We start from the raw sequence: 24698 nt of genomic DNA, 5'->3' as shown, positions 1-24698 counted from the left end.
CAAATCATTAGTTTCTAACCTGGCCGGCTAGCCGCGTTTCCGTTTGCCTAATTGCGCTGGAGGCATGCAGGCAGGTGTCCGGCTTGCCGGTTGATCTGGAGGCGCACAACCGGCCGCCCAGCCACCAGGAACAAATCACGGGAGCTGGGAGACAAAGACGCGAAGACAGAAGGCGAACGCCCAGCGGCTGCGTCTACGATCGTGTGGTCAATGGATTCGTCATGGGCTGCGAGTGTGGGTTGGTTCGTTTGTTTGATGGGCCACCCTGAAGCACTTTTTATGAGCCATCCTATTGCCTTGGGCCCTATGCATTATAATTAGCCCTAAAAATTGGTTTGGACCCTGTAGCCTATGATACAGGCTTGGCCCATTGGGCTCCGCCCCTGATTGACCTATTGAAATAAGTAAAAAGTTGCGCTTTTAACAGCAGTAATACATAAACTTTTGAGGCAATGTAATTCGGCACACTTTACTTTGATCACAGAACAGTCACATCGTTTACAAAGTCTGGAAGTCTAAAAAGTTTCCTGTAAAGTGTGAAGGATAGTTTCGTATTTTATATTTTCTTAGAAAAGGAGATCGTGTCAACGGCCTCTACATCCTACATCAGATCGATGCATGCAACCTCATTATTAAAACATGAAGTGAAATAGTCTGCAATCCAAAACATGGTTAGAATGAGTTGAAGCAAAGTTTAAAAGTAAATAAAAAAGCCACTAGCGGTAAAAATAGGATTAGCTGTCTAACCACCTATTTTATTATTGGACCTTCGTCCAAACCAAATGTAGATATCCTGAGTTATGATTTTTTATCGGACAAACCCGATAACCAAAGGCTTCCTGGTTTTCACAGAAGTGAGTAACGACTACATACAGATCAAACATGTTGCCTTGTAAATGACCTGTAAAAAGTTTATATGCGTTTCGTATTCTACATAGAAGCACAAATCCGTTTCTACAAACCTAATAATTTTTTACTACAGAATTCATACCTTTTGAGTTCCTGCTATATTCATGTAAACCAAGGAGGCCGTACGAATCTAATTATTATTGAATTAGAAATCGGCTAGCTGTTAAGTGGACTGTTAAAAGAACTATTTGGAAACAAATCACAAACTTATATATTGACCTTGGTCGACCAAGCTCATTGTCAAATACAAATATATCCGTCTTCTCTCAACATGTATAACTTTGAAGGAATACTTAAGGTGAAATGTCATGATATGCATAAAACTATGCTAAGACGACCCCAACGAAGTTCATGGCCACAGGCCACACACACATATTTTTAGTAAACTAGGGACGCTCCTCCCCGGTTCGATTGCTGGAATGACACCAATACTTGTTCATACGTCAGCTCACTAAGAGGAGCAGTTCAAATAAGCAAAAAATGAAGAAGCTAAGAGCAGGAAGATAGGTTCATTTTCCCAGTGCTCCACCGTGGGCGGATGCTAAGCATGCCACATAAGTTAAAATATGACATGGCACAACAATTAAGGAGAGATAGTACTTTGGTGACTCCAGAAAGAACCAATGCCAAACACGTGAACCTAGGCAAACCACTTAAATAAGAGAAGTTGGCCAATGCATGAAAGAGTTTATGTGCTAAATCATTAAATAAAGTGACCTTAGCAACAACAAGCTAAGCACCTATGCATTGGAGAGTTGAGTTGCTAAGCTATTTAATGCACTTAGTACCTCATCTAAGGACATTTGCATTGAAAGAGGCCTTACATAAGGCCATTTCCAGAATGGCACGACAAACTAAAAATTACTGCTGGTAGGTGATTTCCCAAGCAGCTTGTCATTAGGCTGGCCATAGTGGGGAATCATAGCTAGTAACTGTAAAGATGAAAACGGAAGTGTTTGTGCAAAATCCCTTCTCTGTCATTGATCTGAAGTATATATACACGGATTTGAGACGCGAAGCAAAAGGCGTCTGTACAAAAGGCGCCTCTACGGACGGACGTGTCCGTACGACGTTTTAGACTAATAACTGACTAATCACGTCCTAATGACGGTTTGCTAATGACGGTCCAGATTTAGTCCGTTCGCAACAGTCCCCCTTGTACAACGCCGTCTTGAGTAATCCATTATTGAAAGCTCCTTGTATATTCATCAGTCAATTCTTGAGATTCTCTCCCCAAAACCTTGTGGGAAAAAAATATGAGGAGAAATGTATAGATATGTTGTTAAAACTCCTTTAAACCCAGTGGGAAAATGATAAGGAGAAAATGATACAACATATAGTGATTATTGTCTCTTGATAACTCATATGAGAAAAGCCTTCGAAGAAGGAGAAAATTATTAGTGAGTTTTAGACAATAAATATGCTTTAGATACTTTCCTTTAAAAACCTTCATAGGAAAAATAGAAAGTATATCATATGATATTAATGAAGATATTGCCTCATTAAAAACATTATGAGAGAAAATTTCAAAGAAACTCATAATAAAAGAGTGCAATGAGATGTTCCATGAAAAACTCCTTTAAAACCTGGTAGGAAAAATATAAGGAGAAATATGATATGGCATGCATCAATGCTTGTATTTAATTGTCTCGTTAAAACCCTTTTATGAGAAACCTCTTGGAAAAACTCATAAAGGAAAAGAGTACAATATTCATTACCTGATGATAATTAAAGGGTTATATTTTCAGGAGATTTCTCCCCCTGAACTTTCCAAATCACGAAGTCGTCTCATACCAATTCCATGAATGTATTTTTGGAACGTTGAATTTGGTAAAGACTTTGTGAACAAATCTGCTAGATTGTCACATGATTTAGTTTGCAAAATATCAATTTCTCCATTTTTCTGTAATTCATGAGGATAAAACAATTTAGGAGAAATGTGTTTTGTGATATTACTTTTTATATAACCCATTTGCATTGGAGCAACACAAGCTGCATTATCTTCATAAATAATAGTTGGTGATCCTAATGAACCAACACCACATGTAGTTTGAATGTGGTTAATCATCCTGCGAAGCCATACACATTCTTTTGATGCTTCAAATAATGCAATAATTTCATAATGATTAGTGGAAGCTGCTACGAGAGTCTGTTTTGTTGACTTCCATGAAAAAAGCAGTTCCACCATATAAGAATACGAAACCTGTCTGTGGCTTGGCATTATGAGGATCAGATAGATAGCCAGCGTGAGTATATCCTACCATAGTCATATCTTGGTTTTTCTGATAGAATAAGCCAAGATCTTTTGTGCCATGTAAATATCTAAGGATATTCTTTACTCCCGTCCGATGACGTTTTGTTGGAGCAGCGCTATGTCTAGCTAGTAAATTTACCGTAAATGCGATATCAGGCCTGGTGCAATTTGCAAGATACATTAGCGCACCAATGGCACTGAGATATGGGAACTCAGGTCCCAATATCTCTTCGTCATTATCCCGAGGTCTAAAACGATCTTTATTCATATCAAGGGATCTGACAACCATGGGTGTTTTGGTTGGATATGATTTATCCATATTAAATTTTTCCAAAACCTTTTGAATATAAGCAGGTTGGTATACTAAAATTCCTGAGGGAAGGTGCTCAAGCTGTAAGCCTAAGCAGAATTTGGTTTTTCCCAAATCTTTCATCTCAAATTCCGCCATTAGATGATTGCGTGCTTCTTCGATATCAGGTGTACTTCCAATGATATTGAGGTCATCAACGTACACTGAGATGATGCAAAATCCATTTGAGGACTTCTTTATAAATACACAAGGGCAATCATCAGTATTTGAGTAGCTTTTCTGAATAAGGAACTCACTTAGTCAGTTATACCACATTCTACCCAACTGTTTTAAGCCATATAGTGACTTTTGTAATTTTACACAATATGCTTTGCGATTTGCTTTTGGATTCGGCATTTTAAGTCCTTCAGGGACTTTCATATATATATATATATATCCGATTTGAGTGACCCATATAAGTATGTTGTCACTACATCCATCAACTGCATAGATAAACTCATTTGTACTGCCATAGATATTAAGTATCGAAACGTTATTCCACTCATAACAGGAGAGTATGTATCATCGTAATCGATGCCGGGTCTCTGTGTGAACCCTTGTGCTACAAGCCTCGCTTTGTATCTCACCACCTCATTGTTTTCGTTCCTTTTTCGAACGAAAACCAATTTTGCTCCCACAGGGAAGACATTCTGAGGAGTAGGTATTACTAAGGAAAACACCTCTCTTTGGTTGAGCGAGTGCAGTTCTGCCTCAATTGCTTCCTTCCATTTAGGCCAATCAGGACGCTTGAGGCACTCCCTGACGGTCTTTGGTTCTGGATCCAGTTGAAGGGTTTCAACAATTTCAGAGGCAAAATATATGTCGACAATTGTAGTCTCTCTATTATATGATTCTCCTGATTCTATATAGTTTATGGAAATTCCTTTTATACCTTCAGAATCTATGTGATTTCCCACATCAATAGAGTCATGGTGTTCTGATGTCCCAGCTATTATGTTTTTATGCGCATTTATGCCAGTTTCAATATGTTGAGCATCTGGTTGGTGTCCTTCAACTTGAGGTTGAATTGCATTTACCGATAGAGGATTTGGTTTCCTCTGTTTCCGCGGAGGCTTTTGAGAAGCTATATTCCGGCTAACCTGATTTCTCCCCCTCTTACTCTCATTTGGGGTTTGAGTGGTTTTAGTTGGTACCTCCACTTGTTCTGGTGCATTAACAGCGGGAATATGCGATTTAGTGACACCTTTATGGTTAGTAAATGCATCTGGCAGATTATTTGCAATGTGTTGCAAATCTATGATCCTCTGAACTTCAGTTTCAGATTCTTTAGTATGTGGATCTAAGGACTGAATGCCTGTTACATTCCAATCTATTTCCTGGCATTCTTTGTGGTTTGATTCCCCCCCTAATGCTGGGAAATGGTCTTCATAAAAAATTGAATCAGCGTAGCGGGCAGTAAACAGGTCCCGTGTAAGAGGTTCAAGATATTTAATAATTGAGGGAGAATTATAACCCACATAGATCCCTAGTTTTCTATGGGGGGCCATTGTTGTACGCTACGGTGGTGATATCGGTACGTATACTGCGCAACCGAATTTTCGCAGATGGGAAATACTTGGCTGAGTGCCACGTACTAGTTGTAGTGGGGATGTTGTATGATATGTAGTTGGTCTGCTTTGTATTAGATCTACGACGTGTAATACCGCATGTGCCCAACAAGATGCTGGTAAATTACAATTCTGTAATAGTGGTCGAGCAACTAATTTTACTCTTTTGATGAGAGATTCAGCCAAACCATTTTGAGTATGGACATAAGGCACAGAGTGTCCTAAATGAATGCCCATAGCCATGCAATAGTCATTGAATGCACGTGAAGAGAATTCAACGGCATTGTCCATTCGAATTGTTTTTATCCTATTTTCAGGATGATTTGCTCTTAATTTGATAATTTGAGCAATTAGCTTGACAAAAGCATGATTTCGTGTGGACAATAGACATCCATGTGACCATCTAGTAGATGCATCTATGAGCACCATGAAATGTCTAAAAGGTCCTGATAGTGGTTGAATTGGACCACATATATCTCCTTGAATGCGTTCAAGAAAGTTAAGTGACTCACTTTTTACCTTAAGATAAGATGGTCTTATAATTAATTTCCCAGTTGCACATGCGGTGCACACAAAATCTGATGATTTTCGGAAATTTTTAGTTGGAAGGCTGTGACCAATATAATTGTCAATAATTTTTCTCATCATCCCTATGCCAGGATGACCTAGGCGATCATGCCAAGTCTTGAATTTATCAAGATCTTCAAAAATTATTTTGTACGCAACATGTGGTACGGGTTTTATATAACTGTAATATAATCCAGATGAAAGTGAGGGGAATTTTTCAAGAATTTGTTTCTCAGACCCATTGCTCTTTGTTAAAAGCAAATATTCAGAATTATTTTCAGAAATTGTTTTTAGATGGAAATTATTTGATCTGAGGTCTTTGAAACTTAGAAGGGTGCGTGTAGATTCAGGATATAAGAGTGCATCCTCAATTACAATCGTAGTACCCATAGGTAGAACAAGTGTGGCTCGTCCTGAACCAATAATTGATGCATCGTGACCGGCGATTGTCATAATATTCCCTTTTCTCTTAGTTAGAGTTTGGAAATAATTTATTTCCCTTAAAATTGTGTTAGTGGTACATCTGTCCACCAAACATAATTCTTCTTCCATTGGATTATTTTCCCGTAAAATCTATATAGAGTAAGAGAATATTTTAGGAAACTTTATTCATATTACTCACATATAAATATACATATACAAAGTATTCATATTACAGTTACAAATATAAATATGATATTATGTTTGAACTACATAATACGATTGGTCTGTAGGACTTTATTCTACTTAGAGTTATACAAATTATAACATCCATTATTACAATAAGATAGCTGATAACATCAAATGAGTGATGTGGAGATTATATGAGATCTCCATATGCGTCTTGGGTGTATTCCACCATCAGGTTGTCAATATCAAGAAGATCTTCATCTTTCTGCCTTGTTTCCTTAGGAGCGCTTTGAGAAGTGCTAGCTTCAAGGTTTTCTTCTTGTTGTAAGGCGTTGAAGTGAGCTTCAGCTTTTCCATGAACTTGTTTGCCTTTCCCAGTGGATTTGATTAATATATCCGCTAGATGCTTGGGAGTTCGGCATTTGCTAGTACGATGGTTAGTACATCCACACCTTTGACAAATCTCGGAGTTGGTGTTTCGGTCATTTTTCTTGAAGTGACCTTTACCTTTAGATTGACCAAAGCTTTTCTGCTTGTTGTTCTTTTTCCACTTTCCATTGAATTTCTTGAAATTCTTTTTGTTGCCCCCATATTTTTTAGTAAACTGAGTGTTAGCATGTGCTTCAAGGAGTGGCATTGAGCCCGTTGGGCGTGTCTGATGATTCTTCATGAGAAGTTCATCATGTTTCTCAGCCTGAAGTAAAGTGTATATGAGCTCAGAATACTTTTTGTATTTTTGTTGATGGTACTACTGTTGTAGTACCCTCATCGAGGGGTGGAAAGTGCATAAGGTCTTCTCAATAAGGTCTTCTTTAAAAATTGCTTGATTGCAAAACCAAAGTTTTGAGTTAACCTTGTGAACTGCAGAGTTATATGCTACCACAGATTTGAAGTCTTGGAACCTTATGAGGGACCATTCTCTCTGTGCTTCTGGCAGCATAACTGCTCTTTGTTGGTCATATCTCTCCTTGAGAGAGTTCCACAAAGCTAGTGGATCTTGTTCCATCAAATATTCCGACTAAGTCCGGATGGAGATGGTGCCTTAAGAAACTTAAAGCAGTATATTTGGCTGCCGTGGGGATTTCTCCGACGCCTTCATCGGGTGTGGTGATAGTGAAACCGAGTTTACGGCTTTCGAGGGCTATCTTTGCATCCATAGCCCATGGTAAATAGTTACTACCATCTAGTTCAAGTTCATGAAATTCACGATGCATGACGCCAGCCATTTCCTGCATGGTATTTTCATGCATAATTTAGTTTTACTATGAGAGTAAAATATAAGGAACAATTAATGCTTTGATGAAGCAAAATTTGTAAGTATAGCTGATGCTTTATACTTATATGTGTAGACCTCATTTTTTATGTATATGTTACTTTGAAGATAGTCACCGTTGCGGTGTAGATCTCACAGTAGTGGAGAGCATATTCTGGTTTTGACCAGTAGATACATATGTCCATTACTTTTGTGTCATACTACATTTTACAAAATCACTTTTAAGGTAATCATCTTGTCAAAATGACTGGATGTAGACCTCATAGTGAGAGTGGATAATCTGCAAATTATATAGTAGATCACACAATTGCCTTGTGATTTGCAAAAATTCGAGGTAGTCACATTAGTTCGTATATTTGGGAGAACACTCGAAGATTATTTTGCCAAAGGGAATGGAGGCAAAATTTTGATTTTTCAGTGATGAGGATAATCTGCAAAGTGCAGTAGAAGCCTCATCTATCTTGTGATTCCAAAAATTCGAATAAAAAAATGTTGTACTTAAGAATTTACATATTCTAAAAAATATATTTGAAAAAAGAATGCTGAGGCAATCATATAGAATATGTGTACATAGTCAGAGACTTTATTTTATTTTTAGACGATATATATTCTAAATATCTGCAAACTTATAATACAACAATGACCTAAAATAAACTAAGGTTCTTCAAATACAATAATATATCACACTAAAAGAAAAAAAAACAAGGCTGCTATGTAATATATTTGTGCATGGGCTTTTTCCTGATGGAAATGCCAAAACACCAGCAGCCTCCTTATTTTTTTCGGATGTTGGCCTGTTGGGCCTATTTGGGGAGAAGGAGGCCGAGGAGCCGACGGACAGAGAGAGAAAACGGGAGGGTGGTCCGACCCAGGTGCCGACCGACAGAGGGAAGAGATAAGGGGGCGAGACGCACGAGGGTTTCCCCTTGGCGACGCTTCTCCCATATCTCGTCTCGATCTGGTCGATCCACAGACAGACCGACGCCTTCCTTCTCTCTGCTCGATCTGGTTCCTCTCCCCTCTCCACGCCAGCCCCTTCACTCGATCTGCATAGTACCTCCCCTCGCCTGCACTCCACTTCCCTCCCCATGGCGGACATCTATTCCTCCTGCTTCGTCCCGCGCCGCCTGGTTCCTGCCGCTGCTGCTCTCCCCGGGGGCGCCGGCGAGGCCGAGGGCCGCCGGTGACCATGCGCCCCGGAGTGCGGCTCGGTTTTGGGCCATGGCTGCGGCAAACTGCCGCAGAATTTGGCGTGCTTCTGGTGGAGGTGTGGGAGGAAGGGGTGGTGCTGGTGGTGTGGACGAGGAGTCCTGCCCTTCCATCTCTTCCTCTCCCACCATGGCCTCCATGTTCAGATCCGGGACGGTGGAGTTACCATGGAGTTCTTCTATAGCCGGCGTCGGGGACGGGAGTTCCGGGATGGGATCGTATCCCGGAGGGAAGAAGTGCTCCGCAGTTCGTCCGACGGCGTCGGTGACGGCAGCCGCGGCGGTGCGCCCGTATGTGCTGGGCACGGGTGGTGCTGCAGGCAGTACGGTGGGAGTGGTGGCGGGGCGATCCATGGGAGTATCTCCTCCTCTTGAGGAACGGCGCCGATGGCCCTGCAACCAGCCACTCCATCGGAGGGATGGAGAAGGCGGTTGGTGGGGTTGCTGGTCCCGTCTCGTTGGCGGCGGCCGGAGTCGAAGATCCGGCCTGGTGCACGAGGCGGTTGCCATGGCCTGCATCCCCACGACGGCGGTTCTTCCTCGCGAAAAAGGGGCGTCGAGGGCCACTTGTTACGCCAAGTCCATGACGGCGATGGGCGGCGTGGTGGTTCTGAGCGCGAGGAAAGCGACGACGATGGGTTTCCCTTTGGATGAAACGAGCGGAGGCAAGGGATGACAGGTCTTCTCTCTTGGCAGATGCAGTGCCTGATAACGTGTAAAGATGAAAACGAAAGTGTTTGTGCAAAATCCCTTCTGTGTCATTGATCTGAAGTATATATACAAGGATTTAAGACGCGAAGCAAAAGGCGTCTGTACAAAAGGCGCCTGTACGGACGAACGCGTCCGTACGATGTTTTAGACTAATAATTGACTAATCACGTCCTAATGACGGTTTGCTAATGACGGTCCAGATTTAGTCCGTTCGCAACAGTAACATAGTCTTGGGACTAGCAAACATGGTGATGTGACAAGTAATTAAAGAAGAGAGAGATGATTAGAGCAACATAGGTAGATACCGTAACATGTTAAATGCTATGCTATTATGTGTCATGCATGTCAATAAATGAGATCATCTATGATACTAATTTATGTTACTATGCACTATGAAGATAGTATCATACAATAGTAACATATGCATGATACTACTATACGTTACTCTCCACTGTGAGCAGCCTTACATTAGGCCACACATATATATCTATCCATCTTCTCTCGATCGAGATGACAAGTGCGCATAACATATAAGTAGTACCATTATTAAGTAATACCACTTGTGGTGAGAATGGCACGCTCCGAATAAGACTAGCTAAGACAAGACCTTAAAATTTAAGGTCACACAAATATATAGGGATGCACTCAAAACGTCTTACTTCATGGCACACACAGAGGGAGTATGTTTTAAAAATCAAGCTTACACAACACCATACATATGGGCGTTGGCTGAGTCGTGGATGCTGAGAAATGTCTGGTGGCCGGCGAGTGAGGCCTAACCAACTGACTAACCGAGTATTCTGCCACTTGGTAGTGTCTTTGGTGTGAAGTGTGAACTGACCGTGACCGGGGGAGATGATTGTGTTTTGGTGTCAAACGAGCAGACCGACGTCGGAGATGATTGATTCTAAGAGCAACTCCATGATCCATTTTATCCGTCACAGTTTGTTTGGATGGCTGTAGACAAAGGTAATGATCCAAACATGTCGATTTATTTTTAAAACGCGTCCGTTTTTCGTTCGCGCGGACCCATTTCTGACACAAATTTTAAAACTGAAATGCGTCGACGCGGACGTGACACGCGCCCTTTCAGTGTCTGTCCCGTTCATAAGTGGCGCCCGGTCCACTATCAACAACATTTTTATTAATGACGACCACCCACCATGGGCCCACGCGTCAGCGACCACGTCCGTCTTTTTTTAATCCAAGTGTGCGAGGGGGGGGGGGGTACTCATCCTCTTCGAGAAGCCGTCCCCATCTAGCCACCCCGCTGCTTCCTCGTCGACGACAAACCCTAGCCACCACCATGAGCTTCTTCTTCGGCGCAGGTTCGAGCTTTGGCAAGGACCAGGGCAAGGCCCCAGCCATCCCTGTCAGCGCAATCCCCTCACCGGCGTCTTCCAGCACGACTTGATAGCGGATCAGCGTACCAGTGCATCAGATACGGTGGCACTGGGAGCACGGCATCCCCTTCCCCTATCCCGACGTCACTCTGCCACATGACTAGCACTTGGATCCGGAGAGGATCCCAGTGTCGGCGGTGGTGCGGTCGACACAAGCGCATGCGGAGGAGGCGAGGCGTCGGCGGCAGCAGCTGACGCCAGAGCAGCGGCTCAACCCCATGTACGCTGCAGACTCTCCCGATTGGAAGGTCTGGTTTGCGTGGGAGCACGAGGAATAGCCCTGAAGTGGCATCCGCGACGTGGTGGCTTCCACCCCGTCGCCCCTCGTTGTGCGCGACAAGGATCAGGAGGCGGAGGCCACATACCAGAAGGCATTGGCGGCCATCCTCCGTGCAAGCGAGGAGCAAGAGCGCCTCAAGGAGGAGGAGGTGGAAGCGGCTTACCAGGTGCAGATGGTGGAGGCCTTGATGTTCTCTGCTGTCGGCGACTGCGTCGTGCCGTCGTTGGTCCCGTCGTCCCCCGCCAAGGCTGAGCCAGGGCCGATGGCCCTCCAGTCCGAGGAGTACGTCTGGAAGGGATGGTGTGAGAGTGGGTCAGTGCGCCACCCGACTGGTTGGGTGCGACGCCAAAGCAAGAGGCGCCTTTCCTCGAGCACTGGTGGCAACGGCCGCTCGCGAAGGAGCGCCTTGAGGCCCATCGGCTCATGCAGCTGGGGCGTGATGCCGAAGCTGAGGAGGAGGAGTGACGTGTTGTAGCTCAGCCAGCGCCGGTGCATCCACCGACGAACGACGCCGCCGTCGTTGGTCCCGTCGTCCCCCGCCAAGGCTGAGCCAGGGCCGATGGCCCTCCAGTCCGAGGAGTACGTCTGGAAGGGATGGTGTGAGAGTGGGTCAGTGCGCCACCCGACTGGTTGGGTGCGACGCCAAAGCAAGAGGCGCCTTTCCTCGAGCACTGGTGGCAACGGCCGCTCGCGAAGGAGCGCCTTGAGGCCCATCGGCTCATGCAGCTGGGGCGTGATGCCGAAGCTGAGGAGGAGGAGTGACGTGTTGTAGCTCAGCCAGCGCCGGTGCATCCACCGACGAACGACGCCGCCGTCGTTGGTCCCGTCGTCCCCCGCCAAGGCTGAGCCAGGGCCGATGGCCCTCCAGCCCGAGGAATACGTCTGGAAGGGATGGTGTGAGAGTGGGTCAGTGCGCCACCCGACTGGTTGGGTGCGACGCCAAAGCAAGAGGCGCCTTTCCTCGAGCACTGGTGGCAACGGCCGCTCGCGAAGGAGCGCCTTGAGGCCCATCGGCTCATGCAGCTGGGGCGTGATGCCGAAGCTGAGGAGGAGGAGTGACGTGTTGTAGCTCAGCCAGCGCCGGTGCATCCACCGACGAACGACGCCGCAGTCGTTGGTCCCGTCGTCCCCCGCCAAGGCTGAGCCAGGGCCGATGGCCCTCCAGCCCGAGGAGTACGTCTGGAAGGGATGGTGTGAGAGTGGGTCAGTGCGCCACCCAACTGGTTGGGTGCGACGCCAAAGCAAGAGGCGCCTTTCCTCGAGCACTGGTGGCAACGGCAGCTCGCGAAGGAGCGCCTTGAGGCCCATCGGCTCATGCAGCTGGGGCGTGATGCCGAAGCTGAGGAGGAGGAGTGACGTGTTGTAGCTCAGCCAGCGCCGGTGCATCCACCGACGAACGACGCCGCCGTCGTTGGTCCCGTCGTCCCCCGCCAAGGCTGAGCCAGGGCCGATGGCCCTCCAGCCCGAGGAGTACGTCTGGAAGGGATGGTGTGAGAGTGGGTCAGTGCGCCACCCGACTGGTTGGGTGCGACGCCAAAGCAAGAGGCGCCTTTCCTCGAGCACTGGTGGCAACGGCCGCTCGCGAAGGAGCGCCTTGAGGCCCATCGGCTCATGCAGCTGGGGCGTGATGCCGAAGCTGAGGAGGAGGAGTGACGTGTTGTAGCTCAGCCAGCGCCGGTGCATCCACCGACGAACGACGCCGCCGTCGTTGGTCCCGTCGTCCCCCGCCAAGGCTGAGCCAGGGCCGATGGCCCTCCAGTCCGAGGAGTACGTCTGGAAGGGATGGTGTGAGAGTGGGTCAGTGCGCCACCCGACTGGTTGGGTGCGACGCCAAAGCAAGAGGCGCCTTTCCTCGAGCACTGGTGGCAACGGCCGCTCGCGAAGGAGCGCCTTGAGGCCCATCGGCTCATGCAGCTGGGGCGTGATGCCGAAGCTGAGGAGGAGGAGTGACGTGTTGTAGCTCAGCCAGCGCCGGTGCATCCACCGACGAACGACGCCGCCGTCGTTGGTCCCGTCGTCCCCCGCCAAGGCTGAGCCAGGGCCGATGGCCCTCCAGCCCGAGGAATACGTCTGGAAGGGATGGTGTGAGAGTGGGTCAGTGCGCCACCCGATTGGTTGGGTGCGACGCCAAAGCAAGAGGCGCCTTTCCTCGAGCACTGGTGGCAACGGCCGCTCGCGAAGGAGCGCCTTGAGGCCCATCGGCTCATGCAGCTGGGGCGTGATGCCGAAGCTGAGGAGGAGGAGTGACGTGTTGTAGCTCAGCCAGCGCCGGTGCATCCACCAACGAACGACGCCGCCGTCGTCTGGGAGATGGCTTTCCCTGGGCTGGCCCGGCGCCGATGCTTGTCGATCTCGCCGGCCCCGAGGACGACGAGGAGGACGCCTAGGACAGTGCGTCTCCTTGTCTTTAGCTTAGTTAAATTTTGTATTTAGTGTAATATGGACTCGTGACTATCGCCGGCCTTTGAGGCCAGCATTAATGTTTAATTAACATTTTTTATATTTTTAAAATATTTATTATTATTTTTTACGTCATTATTTAAAAATGGATCATGACAGTGTTGGGTGCAAGCGTTGACTTAATTTCAAAAGCAAACATGAATGTCCGCTGGATCAATTCAAACGAATAGAATGGGAAAAAAACAAGCGTCATTTTAATCGGGTGTATGGAGTGGTCTAATAGTATTCCATTGAGGACTCTAGACCCCAAGGAAGGAAAGGTGCCACTTGGTCTCTGTATATTGTAGCTCCATCACTAGAAAGCAACGGGCCACCGCTTTCCTACGTGGTTGTGCAGGAGCGCACGTGAAGACGCGCGACTCGTCAAAGCTCATGACCTCGGCAAGTTTAAGTTATGTCGCCTCGTCTTCTTCCTCGATCCAGCGGCGCCAACAGCCTCTATAAAGCACGGCTCCCCAGACCCCGGTGGCAACGCACACCACCCCGCAGGGAAGCCGCAACATTCCGCTCGACGCCCGCCATTCCCATCCACCTCGGCTTCGCCGCTACACCCGGACTCTGGTAAGAATTCAGTCTCCTCTTTCTTCTTCTTCTTCTTCTTCTTGAGATTGCCAAAACACTTGTTCTTCAATGACGATGGCTGCCGTTGGGAAATCTCAGGGGAAATGAGTGACATATAATACGGGCACCACCAAAGTGTGTGGTTGTTGAAAGGATAGAGTTGGGTGTATGTATCGTATTCGCATCCGTTGTCCGTTGCGTGCTAATCTCCGGACACTCGTGTCTTCTGTCCTGGGTTATTAATTTGGCCGGCTGTGCTGCTGCAATGTAAAAGACGAAGGAACGATGTTGCTTTTCGATTACAAAAATAGAGCGGCAGCCAGGCATGGGCCGTCCGTATGGCATTTTCTCTAGAATAATTCATGTCGCTTTTGTTGGTTCCCACACCCTCCTCCCCCGTGGGAGTTTGAGTGGTTCACAGCTTTGCAACATCTTCTTCACGACTGGTGTTGGTGTGCTGCTGCTATCTACAGTATCTATCTATGAAAACGATAGCGATCAACCAGAGTATTCTCTAGCAAGTCGTCTCGCTGCTGCAGAAACGATGGCGGCCAAGGTGGTGGACCTGCGGTCGGACACGGTGACCAAGCCGTCGGAGGCCATGCGGGCCGCCATGGCCGCGGCGGACGTCGACGACGACGTGCTGGGAGCCGACCCCACGGCCCGGCGCTTCGAGGCGGAGATGGCCCGGATCATGGGCAAGGAGGCGGCGCTGTTCGTGCCGTCCGGCACCATGGCCAACCTCATCTCCGTCCTGGCGCACTGCGACGCCAGGGGCAGCGAGGTCATCCTCGGCGACGACTCCCACATCCACGTCTACGAGCACGGCGGCATCTCCACCCTCGGCGGCGTCCACCCCAGGACTGTCCCCAACAACCCCGACGGCACCATGGACGTCGACAGGATCGTCGCTGCCATCCGGAGCCCCGACGGCGCGCTCTACTACCCCACCACCAGGCTCATCTGCCTCGAGAATACCCATGGAAAGTGAGGGATCGAGTTGCTCATGTTACTGATGTCCGCTGCTAACTCCGTTATGTTACCTGCTGATTTGTCAACTATTTTTGCTGTGGTTGTTGCTGCAGTTCTGGTGGGAAGTGTCTGACTGTCGAATATACTGACAAGGTTGGGGAAGTTGCAAAGGCTCATGGCTTGAAGCTTCATATCGACGGAGCTCGTATTTTCAATGCTTCTGTTGTAAGTAGTACTAACAACTATGGGATGCATTAACCGGCATGTCAAAGTACCAAGCATGCCATGTATGTCTTCTTCTGACATTTTTAGATCCCTGTTATGTTATCGTGCCTGTCAGGCGCTTGGAGTTCCTGTCGATACACTTGTGAGAGCTGCTGATTCAGTTTCGGTACGTATCTAATTTGTTTAATACTACTAAAAATAATGCTAGATTACATATGCAACCAACAAATGAATGTAATGAGCTACGCTGATTGACAATAGGATGTGTGACTGCATTTCTCTGTTAAATGTCAAAGTGCAGGTATGCCTGTCGAAAGGGATAGGTGCTCCTGTTGGATCAGTTATTGTTGGTTCCAAGGCCTTCATAAACAAGGTGATGATGGCTAGATATTCTGCACGCCAGTGAGTTAAATCTGCTTTCTTAAGAGAAGACGTAAGCGAAATCTGACAAATAATACTTACTTTCAGGCTAAAATTCTTAGGAAGACGCTAGGTGGTGGAATGAGGCAGGTAGGGGTTCTCTGTGCTGCTGCAGAAGTCGGAGTTCGCGATACCATCGGCAAGCTTACCGACGACCATAGGAAGGCCAAAGTTTTAGCTGGTTTCATACTAGTCTTCTCCATCATGTTTATATGATTATACTCCCTCCGTTCCTAAATATAAGTCTTTTTAGATGTTTAACTACTGAACTACATACGGATGTATATAGACATACTTTAGAGTATAGATCCATTCATTTTGCTTCGTATGTAGACATCTAGTGAAATATCTTAAAAGACTTATATTTAGGTACAGGGGGAGTATATCGGTATTCCCATGCATTCTGTGTGTTACGGACTTACAGGACCTTAACCCTGAATTTTGTTTTCTTTGTCGAATTGTTCAGACGGACTGAAGAAAATCGAACAGTTTACAGTTGATTTGACTTCAGTGGAGACCAATATGGTTAGTCTGTTATTCCATCTACTGAGCTGTGTAGATGTTTTCAGGTTAAATACTTACCATATTTGCAATCTCCGGCGATGTATTCCCTTCCGTAGGTATTCTTTCACATGGCGGATCCACGCATCACTCCGGCCAAACTGTGCAAAGTCCTGGAGCAGCGCAATGTGCTTGCAATGCCAACAAGTTCCAAGAGGTTCAATTCAGCTCGCCATCTCAGTACAAGCATAATATAATTCTGCTTCCTAAACTCATCTGCTTTCTCTTACTACTTAGTAGTATTTGCATTGATCTCTAAACAAAATTTTACATAGTCTGCATTGGATGAAAAGAAACACACTACAGTATTTCATTCTACGGAGCATGATGTATATGCATCATGACTTGTAACCCTCCGTTCTGAACTTCCTTTGAATCGCAGCGTAAGACTTGTGGTTCACTACCAAATTTCAGATAGTGATGTCCAGTATACCCTGACATGCATCGAGGTACTCTACAAAAGATCTTCTTTTCTTGTATCGCCGATGCCCTAGCTGGTGTGAGGATATCACTGACATGTTTGCGCTGTTTTCAGGAAGCCGTTGGTGAAATACTGGCATGCGACGCTAAACTGGAGCGTCCGACGAACGGCGCCGCCGCGAATTCATAAGGGCACTAGCACTAAGCTAGCAAGGCCACTTCCTCTTTGTGGCAACCTATGCACAATGCATCGATGAAGAAATGCAGTACCATCCTGCTTGTTTTTGGTCGTGGCCTTGGTGACAGTATCGACAACTGTGCGGAATAATCGATTGCCTGCTTATGAGTCCAATGTCAATGTGAACGTTGTTCTTCAGCTTGGATAACATGATATGCAATCCAGCTAGGGATAATAAGGATACTGGAAATGTTGGCCATCGCTTGTCCACAAGCGTATTTTTTAAATTCATGTATATTTTTTGGGATACACGACCGTTTTTTTAATTTCGAAAATGTTTTTCTTTATAAATTTAGCAAAAAAAAGTAATTCTTATACTTATTTTATACGGAGTAGTTTCTAAATACAAGTCATTTTAGAGGTTCCACTAGGGGACTACATACGGAGGTATATAGACATATTTAGGCTATAGATTCATTCATTTTGCTTCGTATATAGTCACCTAATGAAATTTCTAAAATGACTTATATTTATGAACAAGGGGTAGTTTGTAAACGTTTTTTCAGAAGACATGAACAATTTTAAAGCAATAAGTTGTTTTCAAATAACACAAATATTTAATTTCTATTTAACATTTTTTAATCGTCTAGCATTTTTTAAATTCATGAACTTTTTTTACTATTAACATTCTTAATTATTTTATTAAAAAAGTTTTACTTTTTAATTTTTGTAAAGGAGGATATACCCCGGCCTCTGCATCTCGATGATGCATGCATGCATTTTATTAATTATTCACAAATATCATATAAGGTAATACATCATTGGGCTGAAGCCGTCATCAAGGCAACACCTGTTACTACTCGTGTCCCCTTGCTACTCATGTCCCCTTGATGTAGGTTTGTCGAATATCCGGTCCTAGTATCAAACAGATATCGCACGAAACACTAACATCTATAGCCGGATACCCCAACCCAGCCCCATACCAGGGTTGGGTCCCACACCGGACCGACGCACTCTCGCTGCCGCTGCCATCTTTCACCTGTCCATCTTCAGAGGAGGAACTGACGCATCGACCTTCCTTGGCATGTTGTCAATGCCACCATGGCGCCAGACAAGGCCACCATCCTGCACATGTACATCCACATGCGTCCGCCGCCGAAACTCCGCAGCGTCATGCTGTCGTGATCCGCCGTCGACCCTGCGGTCAATGCAACACCGCTCCTCCTCTTGTCCCCTCCACCCATCACTTGCTCCAAACTGATGCCCCTAAGAGGAAAAGTGATACTGCGAACGCCATCACTTGCTCCAAAATTATCTGTGAGACCTAGATCTAGGGTTTCCCTTGAAGCATCCCGAGCCTGATGATGCAAACTCAATAATGATGCCTTGACAAGGGAACGACATCAAAGACGCCGCCATCGTCCGCCATGACCATAGTCAGCGCGATTTTCATCGGCAGTTGCGCTACCAGGCGTGCGCCGCCAATGTCATTGGTACCTTCAACCGGAGCAAAGATGCCCTGAAGAGGGGCTACGATGCAAAAGCATCGCCATCGCTCGATCCGAAGGAGATCAGTGGTTTCCCTTGGAGTAGTCCGCCCTCTCATGGAACAAACAAGGGTAGAATCCCTGAGGATCCGCCCAGCTACCGACGTGTCGCACCCGACACTGCGCCGATCGCAATCCAGCGACCAAGGCCTACACCTGGCCCAGATCCGACCCCGCCACCGCCGACCGATCTGGTCACACCGCCACCATCCCTGGCGACTGCGATGGACCAGCCACCGGAGGGTAGCCCCGCACTACCCGAGGCACCATCGGCTAGATCTAAAACAGATCGACCACCGGCCATCATAGGAGTGCCCCCAAGCGCCCCCCCACACGAGCACCAGGGGGAGTCACTAGCCCGCGATGCAACCGTCGCCCCCTGAGTCATCGCCGACGCGCCCCGCCACCAATGCGTCGCCACACCGCCCGCACCACATCCTGCAGCTGAGGAGAGGAGAGGTCCTGCCTGCCTGCCGCCGACTGGGCTTTGCCCAGCGGCGCCCTGACGGCGACGAGAAAGAGAGGTGGGAGAGCAAGTCAAGGACGCGCGGCGGTGCTAGACCCCCCCCCCCCCGATCGGTCGATGCACGGGGGCGACACGGGAGGGGTCGGGCTTTCAGAGTGATATAGTCTACTTTTTATATATTAGTTTTAGATCCATAAATAAATCATGTCGGCTTAGGAGTGATATGGGGGAGCCCGGTGGATATAGTCTACTTTTCGGCCTGACGGCATGGCCCTACATAGACCCACCAGGAAACCCGACGGATGCCTCTACCGTTGGCATGGTGTGAACGTCGTGTGGTGCTTTGGCTGCGCGCACAAGATTGGGGCCGGCTATTTAAGCCGGCCGCCCCCGGCCCTAGCTCATCCGGCTCCTCCCTATCTCCGCCACCACCCAAGCCCGTCCGCATCCTTTCGCAGTTCCCTCTCCATCTCCATCAGGATGGTCCGGCGGCTCATCACCACCTACGCGTAGTTCCCTCTCCAGCTTCCTCGGTTCTACGACCATTGATTGATTTTCCATATTTCTTCTATTTTATACTAGGCCCATCTTCTTATCGTATGGTTGTCACCTCCTGTGATGTCTGTTTCTTGACAATATCATTACTGGCAAAATATTTCTATTGCAAATCAAGTCATCGAAGAGCGCAATGACAAGGGAAGAACCGTAGAGAAATTGGAGAACCGACAATGAGTGTGGTGCTAGTGGAGGCATATGGAAAAAATGACTTATCCCTTTCCCAAAGAATCAGCAGATGCTTAGGGAAAGACACTTTGGTTCTTGGTTGTGTGCACCCTATATAAACATTTTTTAATTATTAATTGAACAGTCAAAATAATTTCGAAGTATTTTTAGATTAAGCTTGACTTTGTTTTGCACTAGGATATAAATTTTCATGAAATAAGTCAACATTGACTTCTGGGCGAAAAAGGCAAAATTTATTTTCTACTATAGGTCTCTATTCATATTATTTTAACCAAAAATTTGTATTTTTTAAAAAGAAGTCAAAGTGTAATTTTTGTTTTGTAAATTTTTTCTTACAAGTACAATGAAAGGTCAACTTTATTTCAAAAATATTTTCAGATTTTTTGATTTTTTGTTGAATTGCTATTTTTTCAAAAGTTTCCCTTCCACATGTGTAGCTATTCTTAAGAAAATACTGATATTAGCATGATAAACATACGCCAATGTCGTTCACTGATGTGTTCGAAAACAAAGTTCTACACATACCAATACAACAAAGCTTAACATTTTAGATTGTTGGAACATACAAACATGCCACATACATACATACATACATACATACATACATACATACATACATACATACATACATACATACATACATACGTACATACATGCACACATACATACGAGTGCTTACATGCATATAGTTCTGAAGGGACTTGCCTCTTAACACTTCGTCTACTTAAGCATTTGTTGTGTTTTCCATCGACGTGTAAGGCATTTTACTTATTTATTTATTATTTGACACCGCTAATTCACACGGAACACACACCAGATGAGCATTTGCAGCAATTTTATGGATATACCTCGATGACACCACGATGACCAAGTTTCTTGATAATCTTATAGTCGCTAAACCCTGCTTTCATAAAGAGCATGCTCCACTCCTTTTCATTGCGTTGCCGTCCTCTGGTACATATGAACATCAGCATGTCCATCAACAGTTCAGTTTCAGTTATTGTCGCTAGAGAAGATCCCAACACTATGTCTATGATGATCACTTTTCCTCCCATTTCTCTGGAAGGTATGGCCTTCTTGCATTGAGCGAGGATGTTGATGCAATCCTCATCACTCCAGAAGTGTAGAACAAGCTGGAATGGAAAAAAAGTTATATATTGATTAATCAATGGACAATTAGGGACGCTGAAGTTACCAACATAATGTAATTATGCATAGGTATTAGTCAGTGGTAGAATCAAGCCTAGAACAAATGGGGGCTATAGCCCTAGGTGTAGTGGCAATAATCTTTGTAATACTTTCTTACAAAGTACAAAAGATCCCTAAAATACATCACTAAAGCCAATTTAAGCCTAGGAGTAACCCCATGCTAATTCCGCCCCTTGTATTAGTAGTCGTACAAAAACTAGTACCAAACATGACAAAGTTGGTGCAATCCGAACTCTTACTACACTTTGTGATATGTGGTATATTGTATGGAAGAGCAATTTTAAGATGTTCCCTCTTACCTCCTTAGAGGCAAGAAGAATATTAATCACAATCCTTCGTTGGCAAAGGATAAGTTTGCATATAAAAATGCTCTAATTATAGCAAGTTGTTCGTTGTTTGTTAGGAAAAGGAAGGGCCCAACGAACTAAATTACCATTCCCTCTTCATTTTGTTAATGCCATATGAATTCATAACACATACCTTGGCAAAATAAAGAGAAAAAAAATCCATAACACATAAACTCGATTCGTATGAATTGCACTGGTATAGAGCGCGGAGGGGGGGGGGGGGGGGGAGGGACCATTATTTTTTATGCAACTTACCATGTCAGGATTTCATTTCTAAAAACAAAATCATGCCGTCGTAGAGAGATTGATCATTGCATGTACAACTGTATGGATAGAAATAGGAGCATCACTTAATAACATTGTGAGGAATTACCCATTTTGTCGGTTTAGATCATTTTAGGAGAATTCATAATTGAGAAAATAAATACATAGCATGATCCGGAAATAAGATATTTCTAGCGCATGTGTTAGTATATCATTTGCCAAAATCTCTGAACATTACTTTCAAATGATCATTGTTTGTATTCTAACTTGTAGTCAAAATCAAACCTTGTTCTTGCCTGATATAGTACCAAAGCCATAATAAACTGAAGAAACATGAAAAATATAGTAAATGTGTCCTTTAATGATTATACTATTTACTTCATTATCTTATATTATCATGTATAGATAAGGGAGTCATCCCAACTAACTTATTTACCTCAACCTGCAAGCATGTCACATCATCATACAATTATAAATGAGATAAGCCCCACCTGGTCACCTCAACATGTCATCATGCGACATCAACATACAATTATAAATAGGATAAACCCCACATGGCCACGATGGACATGCAACCATGCATGCATGAAAAAAGACCCACCATCACATGCAACCATGCTTGAAAAAATATTTTTAATTTTCTTATCCTACATATATATTTAAATAAATCTTTACAATTATATATACATAATAAAATATGTTAAGTCGTATGTGTTTTAAATTTGGTCTAATCTAAATATTTATATACCATAAAGTGAAATCTCATTGAAATATAATGCAACCAATTGTTGTAGTAGCGCGTGGGGTATCATCTAATTGCTTCAAAGTGTAAAGCCTATATTGTCTTTGTTCAGTCAAAGACATAACTATTACCGCCTTTGTTCCATAATATAGTGCTTATAGTTTTTTTTCTTTCTCAAAGTCAAACTTTGTAAATTTTGACCAAGTTTATAAATAAAATAGCATTGGACGCACGTTAAGAGATACCCCAAAAAAAAAAATGTCACGAGATATATTTTTATTTGGGGGTTGCTACGCATCTACGGTGGATATTTATTAATTAAACATCCACCGCCTCGATAGCCGCTAGATCTCGCGCGTAGCGTCCGATCCGTTCCGTCCGATCCGCTCCTGTACTTAATTCCTGAAACGACGCTCGAGTTGCAGAAACTTTCGCTTTGTTGCAAGAAATAAACTTTGGATCCGTTAATTCCTCAAACAACGGTCGTGTTTCATAAACAATTTGCTTGTTGTAGAATTTTTTTTCTTCGTCTTTCTGTAACATAAGTATTTTTACGGAAGAATTTTTTGCAACAACGGTCGAGTTTCAGAAAATTTTGCAACGAAAATTTTGCTAAGCTTGACTTTTGGAAAAAAAATCTTGTGTACCTATTAACATGCAATGCAAGAATTAACGGTCCATATTAGTTTGGGTATACAGATCTCAAAACTCCTCCGTAGCCTGTATATCCATGCCAAAAAGAAAGTAAATAAATAAATATTAGAGCGCTGTAGAGAGACTGCATGCGATATCGAACCTTGAGCATCACGGCTTGAGCTGGTGGGACGGTGTGGAAGAGGTCACCAGCGACATAGTTAACAACACCATCGCTTGGGACTTTATCGATCACCTTTGGGAGGTCCAACACATTGCACTTGATATGCGGGAAGGCCTTGACGATGGCCCTTGCCGTCGTCCCATCACCGCCGCAGCAGTCGGTGAGTGACTGCAGGCCATCGAACAGGCCACGGCATTCCCGCAGCACCGTGCCGATCCCCATATGGTCATGGGCGGCCAGGGCCTCGTAGAACAGCTTGTCGGTCTCAGGGTCGAGCAGCGTCATGCTCTCGTCGAAGGGCGCCGCCGCGTGCACATGCTCAAATGGAGATGGCACTGGTAGCAAATTATCGTTCTTGAACCAATCGGCCAGGCCTAGACCTGACTCCATGTGATACCGCGAGGTCACGGCCAGCGGAAAGGTCACCTGCCTAGCCTCGCCGTCGATGAGTACGCCATCCACGAGGATGTAGGACAGCGGGGTCAGGCTGTAGATCCCGGCCTCGGTGCACGCCAGGGCGTCGGATTTGGCCAGCAGCCGCAGGACGCGGCTGAGAAACGGCGCTTTGGGTGGCGGAAGCGACAGCGCGGCCATCAGGTCGGGCAAGGACGCGGTGCCGCCGAGGCGCTGGATCGCCGTCGGGATGCCGAGCTCGATGGCGCACCTGAGTGCCATGGACGTGAGGTAGGTGAGGCTGTGGCGCTGCAGGTCAGCCTGCGCCTTGATCAGCTGGGCGTCGGTGGGGACTGTCATTGTTTGGGACTGAGCTGCCATGATTTCTCTATCACTCTCTTGATGCTCAGGGCTTTGTATTGGGTGTAAATTGCTCAGGTGGCTACGAAGATTTATATACTACCATGTAATACTAGCTAGCTACGACATGATTTAAAATTTCACTCGTGGAACTCGTGGAGGGGACATGCATGCATTTGTGGACATGTCTTGCGTACACGCCTGATGATAGGATAGGAGCACAGCGGGGAGCTGTTTCTTGGGAAGATGATATGACCAGGCTGGACACCTTACTGTTGGAATAATAGCGTGCATTTAAATCTAACATTGATTTAAATCTTCTAGACAGCAACTAATATTGATTTAAATCTCACTCGTGGAACTCGAGGTGGGCCATGCTTGTGTACACGGCTCGTAGGAGCAGAGAGCGCGGGAGATGTAAACGATATAGACCATGCTTTGATACGTTATACTCTCATGACTAAAGTAGTGGAACTAAAACTTACTAGCCTCATCCATATTTGAATTTAATTAAAAAAAGTTAAAATTAAGTTAATGAGCATTTATTATCCTTCCTGCTTGGCCACGTGTCGGCTCGAGGGAGAGACGAAGGAACAAGAGGGGAACCGTTTGTGTCAAATGAGAGGAGTTAAATAATGAGAGAGAGGACTAATTCATATTTTAGTAGAGGTTTCCCTGACTAAAAAAATTTAGTCTCAAAACTAGTTTTAGCCTTTCTTTAATTAGGGGTGTTTGGAACTTTAGCTTCTTAAAGAGACTATTTTTAGTAAGACTAAAATAAGTCTCTTGGATCCAAGCAGGACATATACTGCAAACGATCAGCTTTCAGTCACACAATAAAGCTCCTTAGTTACGCATAAACAATACTCCCTCCGCATTTA

At 45.4% G+C, this 24698-nt stretch overlaps 2 protein-coding genes and 1 pseudogene across 2 annotated transcripts; 1 reads left to right on the top strand and 2 right to left on the bottom strand.

Moving 5' to 3' along the window:
- Window positions 1-13992: 13992 nt before the first annotated feature.
- Window positions 13993-17275, top strand: LOC123449904 (probable low-specificity L-threonine aldolase 1). The gene is made up of 10 exons (XM_045127268.1): window positions 13993-14152; window positions 14692-15139; window positions 15238-15349; window positions 15465-15515; window positions 15651-15722; window positions 15818-15950; window positions 16236-16294; window positions 16390-16487; window positions 16713-16779; window positions 16866-17275. The coding sequence occupies exons 2-10, from the start codon at window positions 14697-14699 to the stop codon at window positions 16938-16940; spliced, it is 1110 nt and encodes a 369-aa protein (XP_044983203.1). The 5' UTR covers window positions 13993-14152; window positions 14692-14696; the 3' UTR covers window positions 16941-17275.
- Window positions 17276-17977: 702 nt separating this feature from the next.
- Window positions 17978-18782, bottom strand: LOC123450882 (annotated as a pseudogene).
- A 1425-nt stretch (window positions 18783-20207) lies between these two features.
- On the bottom strand, window positions 20208-23894 carry LOC123449903 (flavonoid O-methyltransferase-like protein Os11g0303600). The gene is made up of 2 exons (XM_045127267.1): window positions 23044-23894; window positions 20208-20818 (listed from the first exon to the last, which is right to left on the bottom strand). Exons 1-2 carry the CDS (start codon window positions 23836-23838, stop codon window positions 20522-20524), a joined length of 1092 nt encoding a protein of 363 aa, XP_044983202.1. The 5' UTR covers window positions 23839-23894; the 3' UTR covers window positions 20208-20521.
- Between the last annotated feature and the right edge of the window lie 804 nt (window positions 23895-24698).

This window comes from Hordeum vulgare, chromosome 4H (genome assembly GCF_904849725.1).
Source record: "Hordeum vulgare subsp. vulgare chromosome 4H, MorexV3_pseudomolecules_assembly, whole genome shotgun sequence".
Taxonomy (NCBI): Eukaryota; Viridiplantae; Streptophyta; class Magnoliopsida; order Poales; family Poaceae; genus Hordeum; species Hordeum vulgare.
The sequence above is the reverse complement of the archived record's forward strand: the minus strand, read 5'-3'. Positions and strand labels throughout refer to the sequence as shown.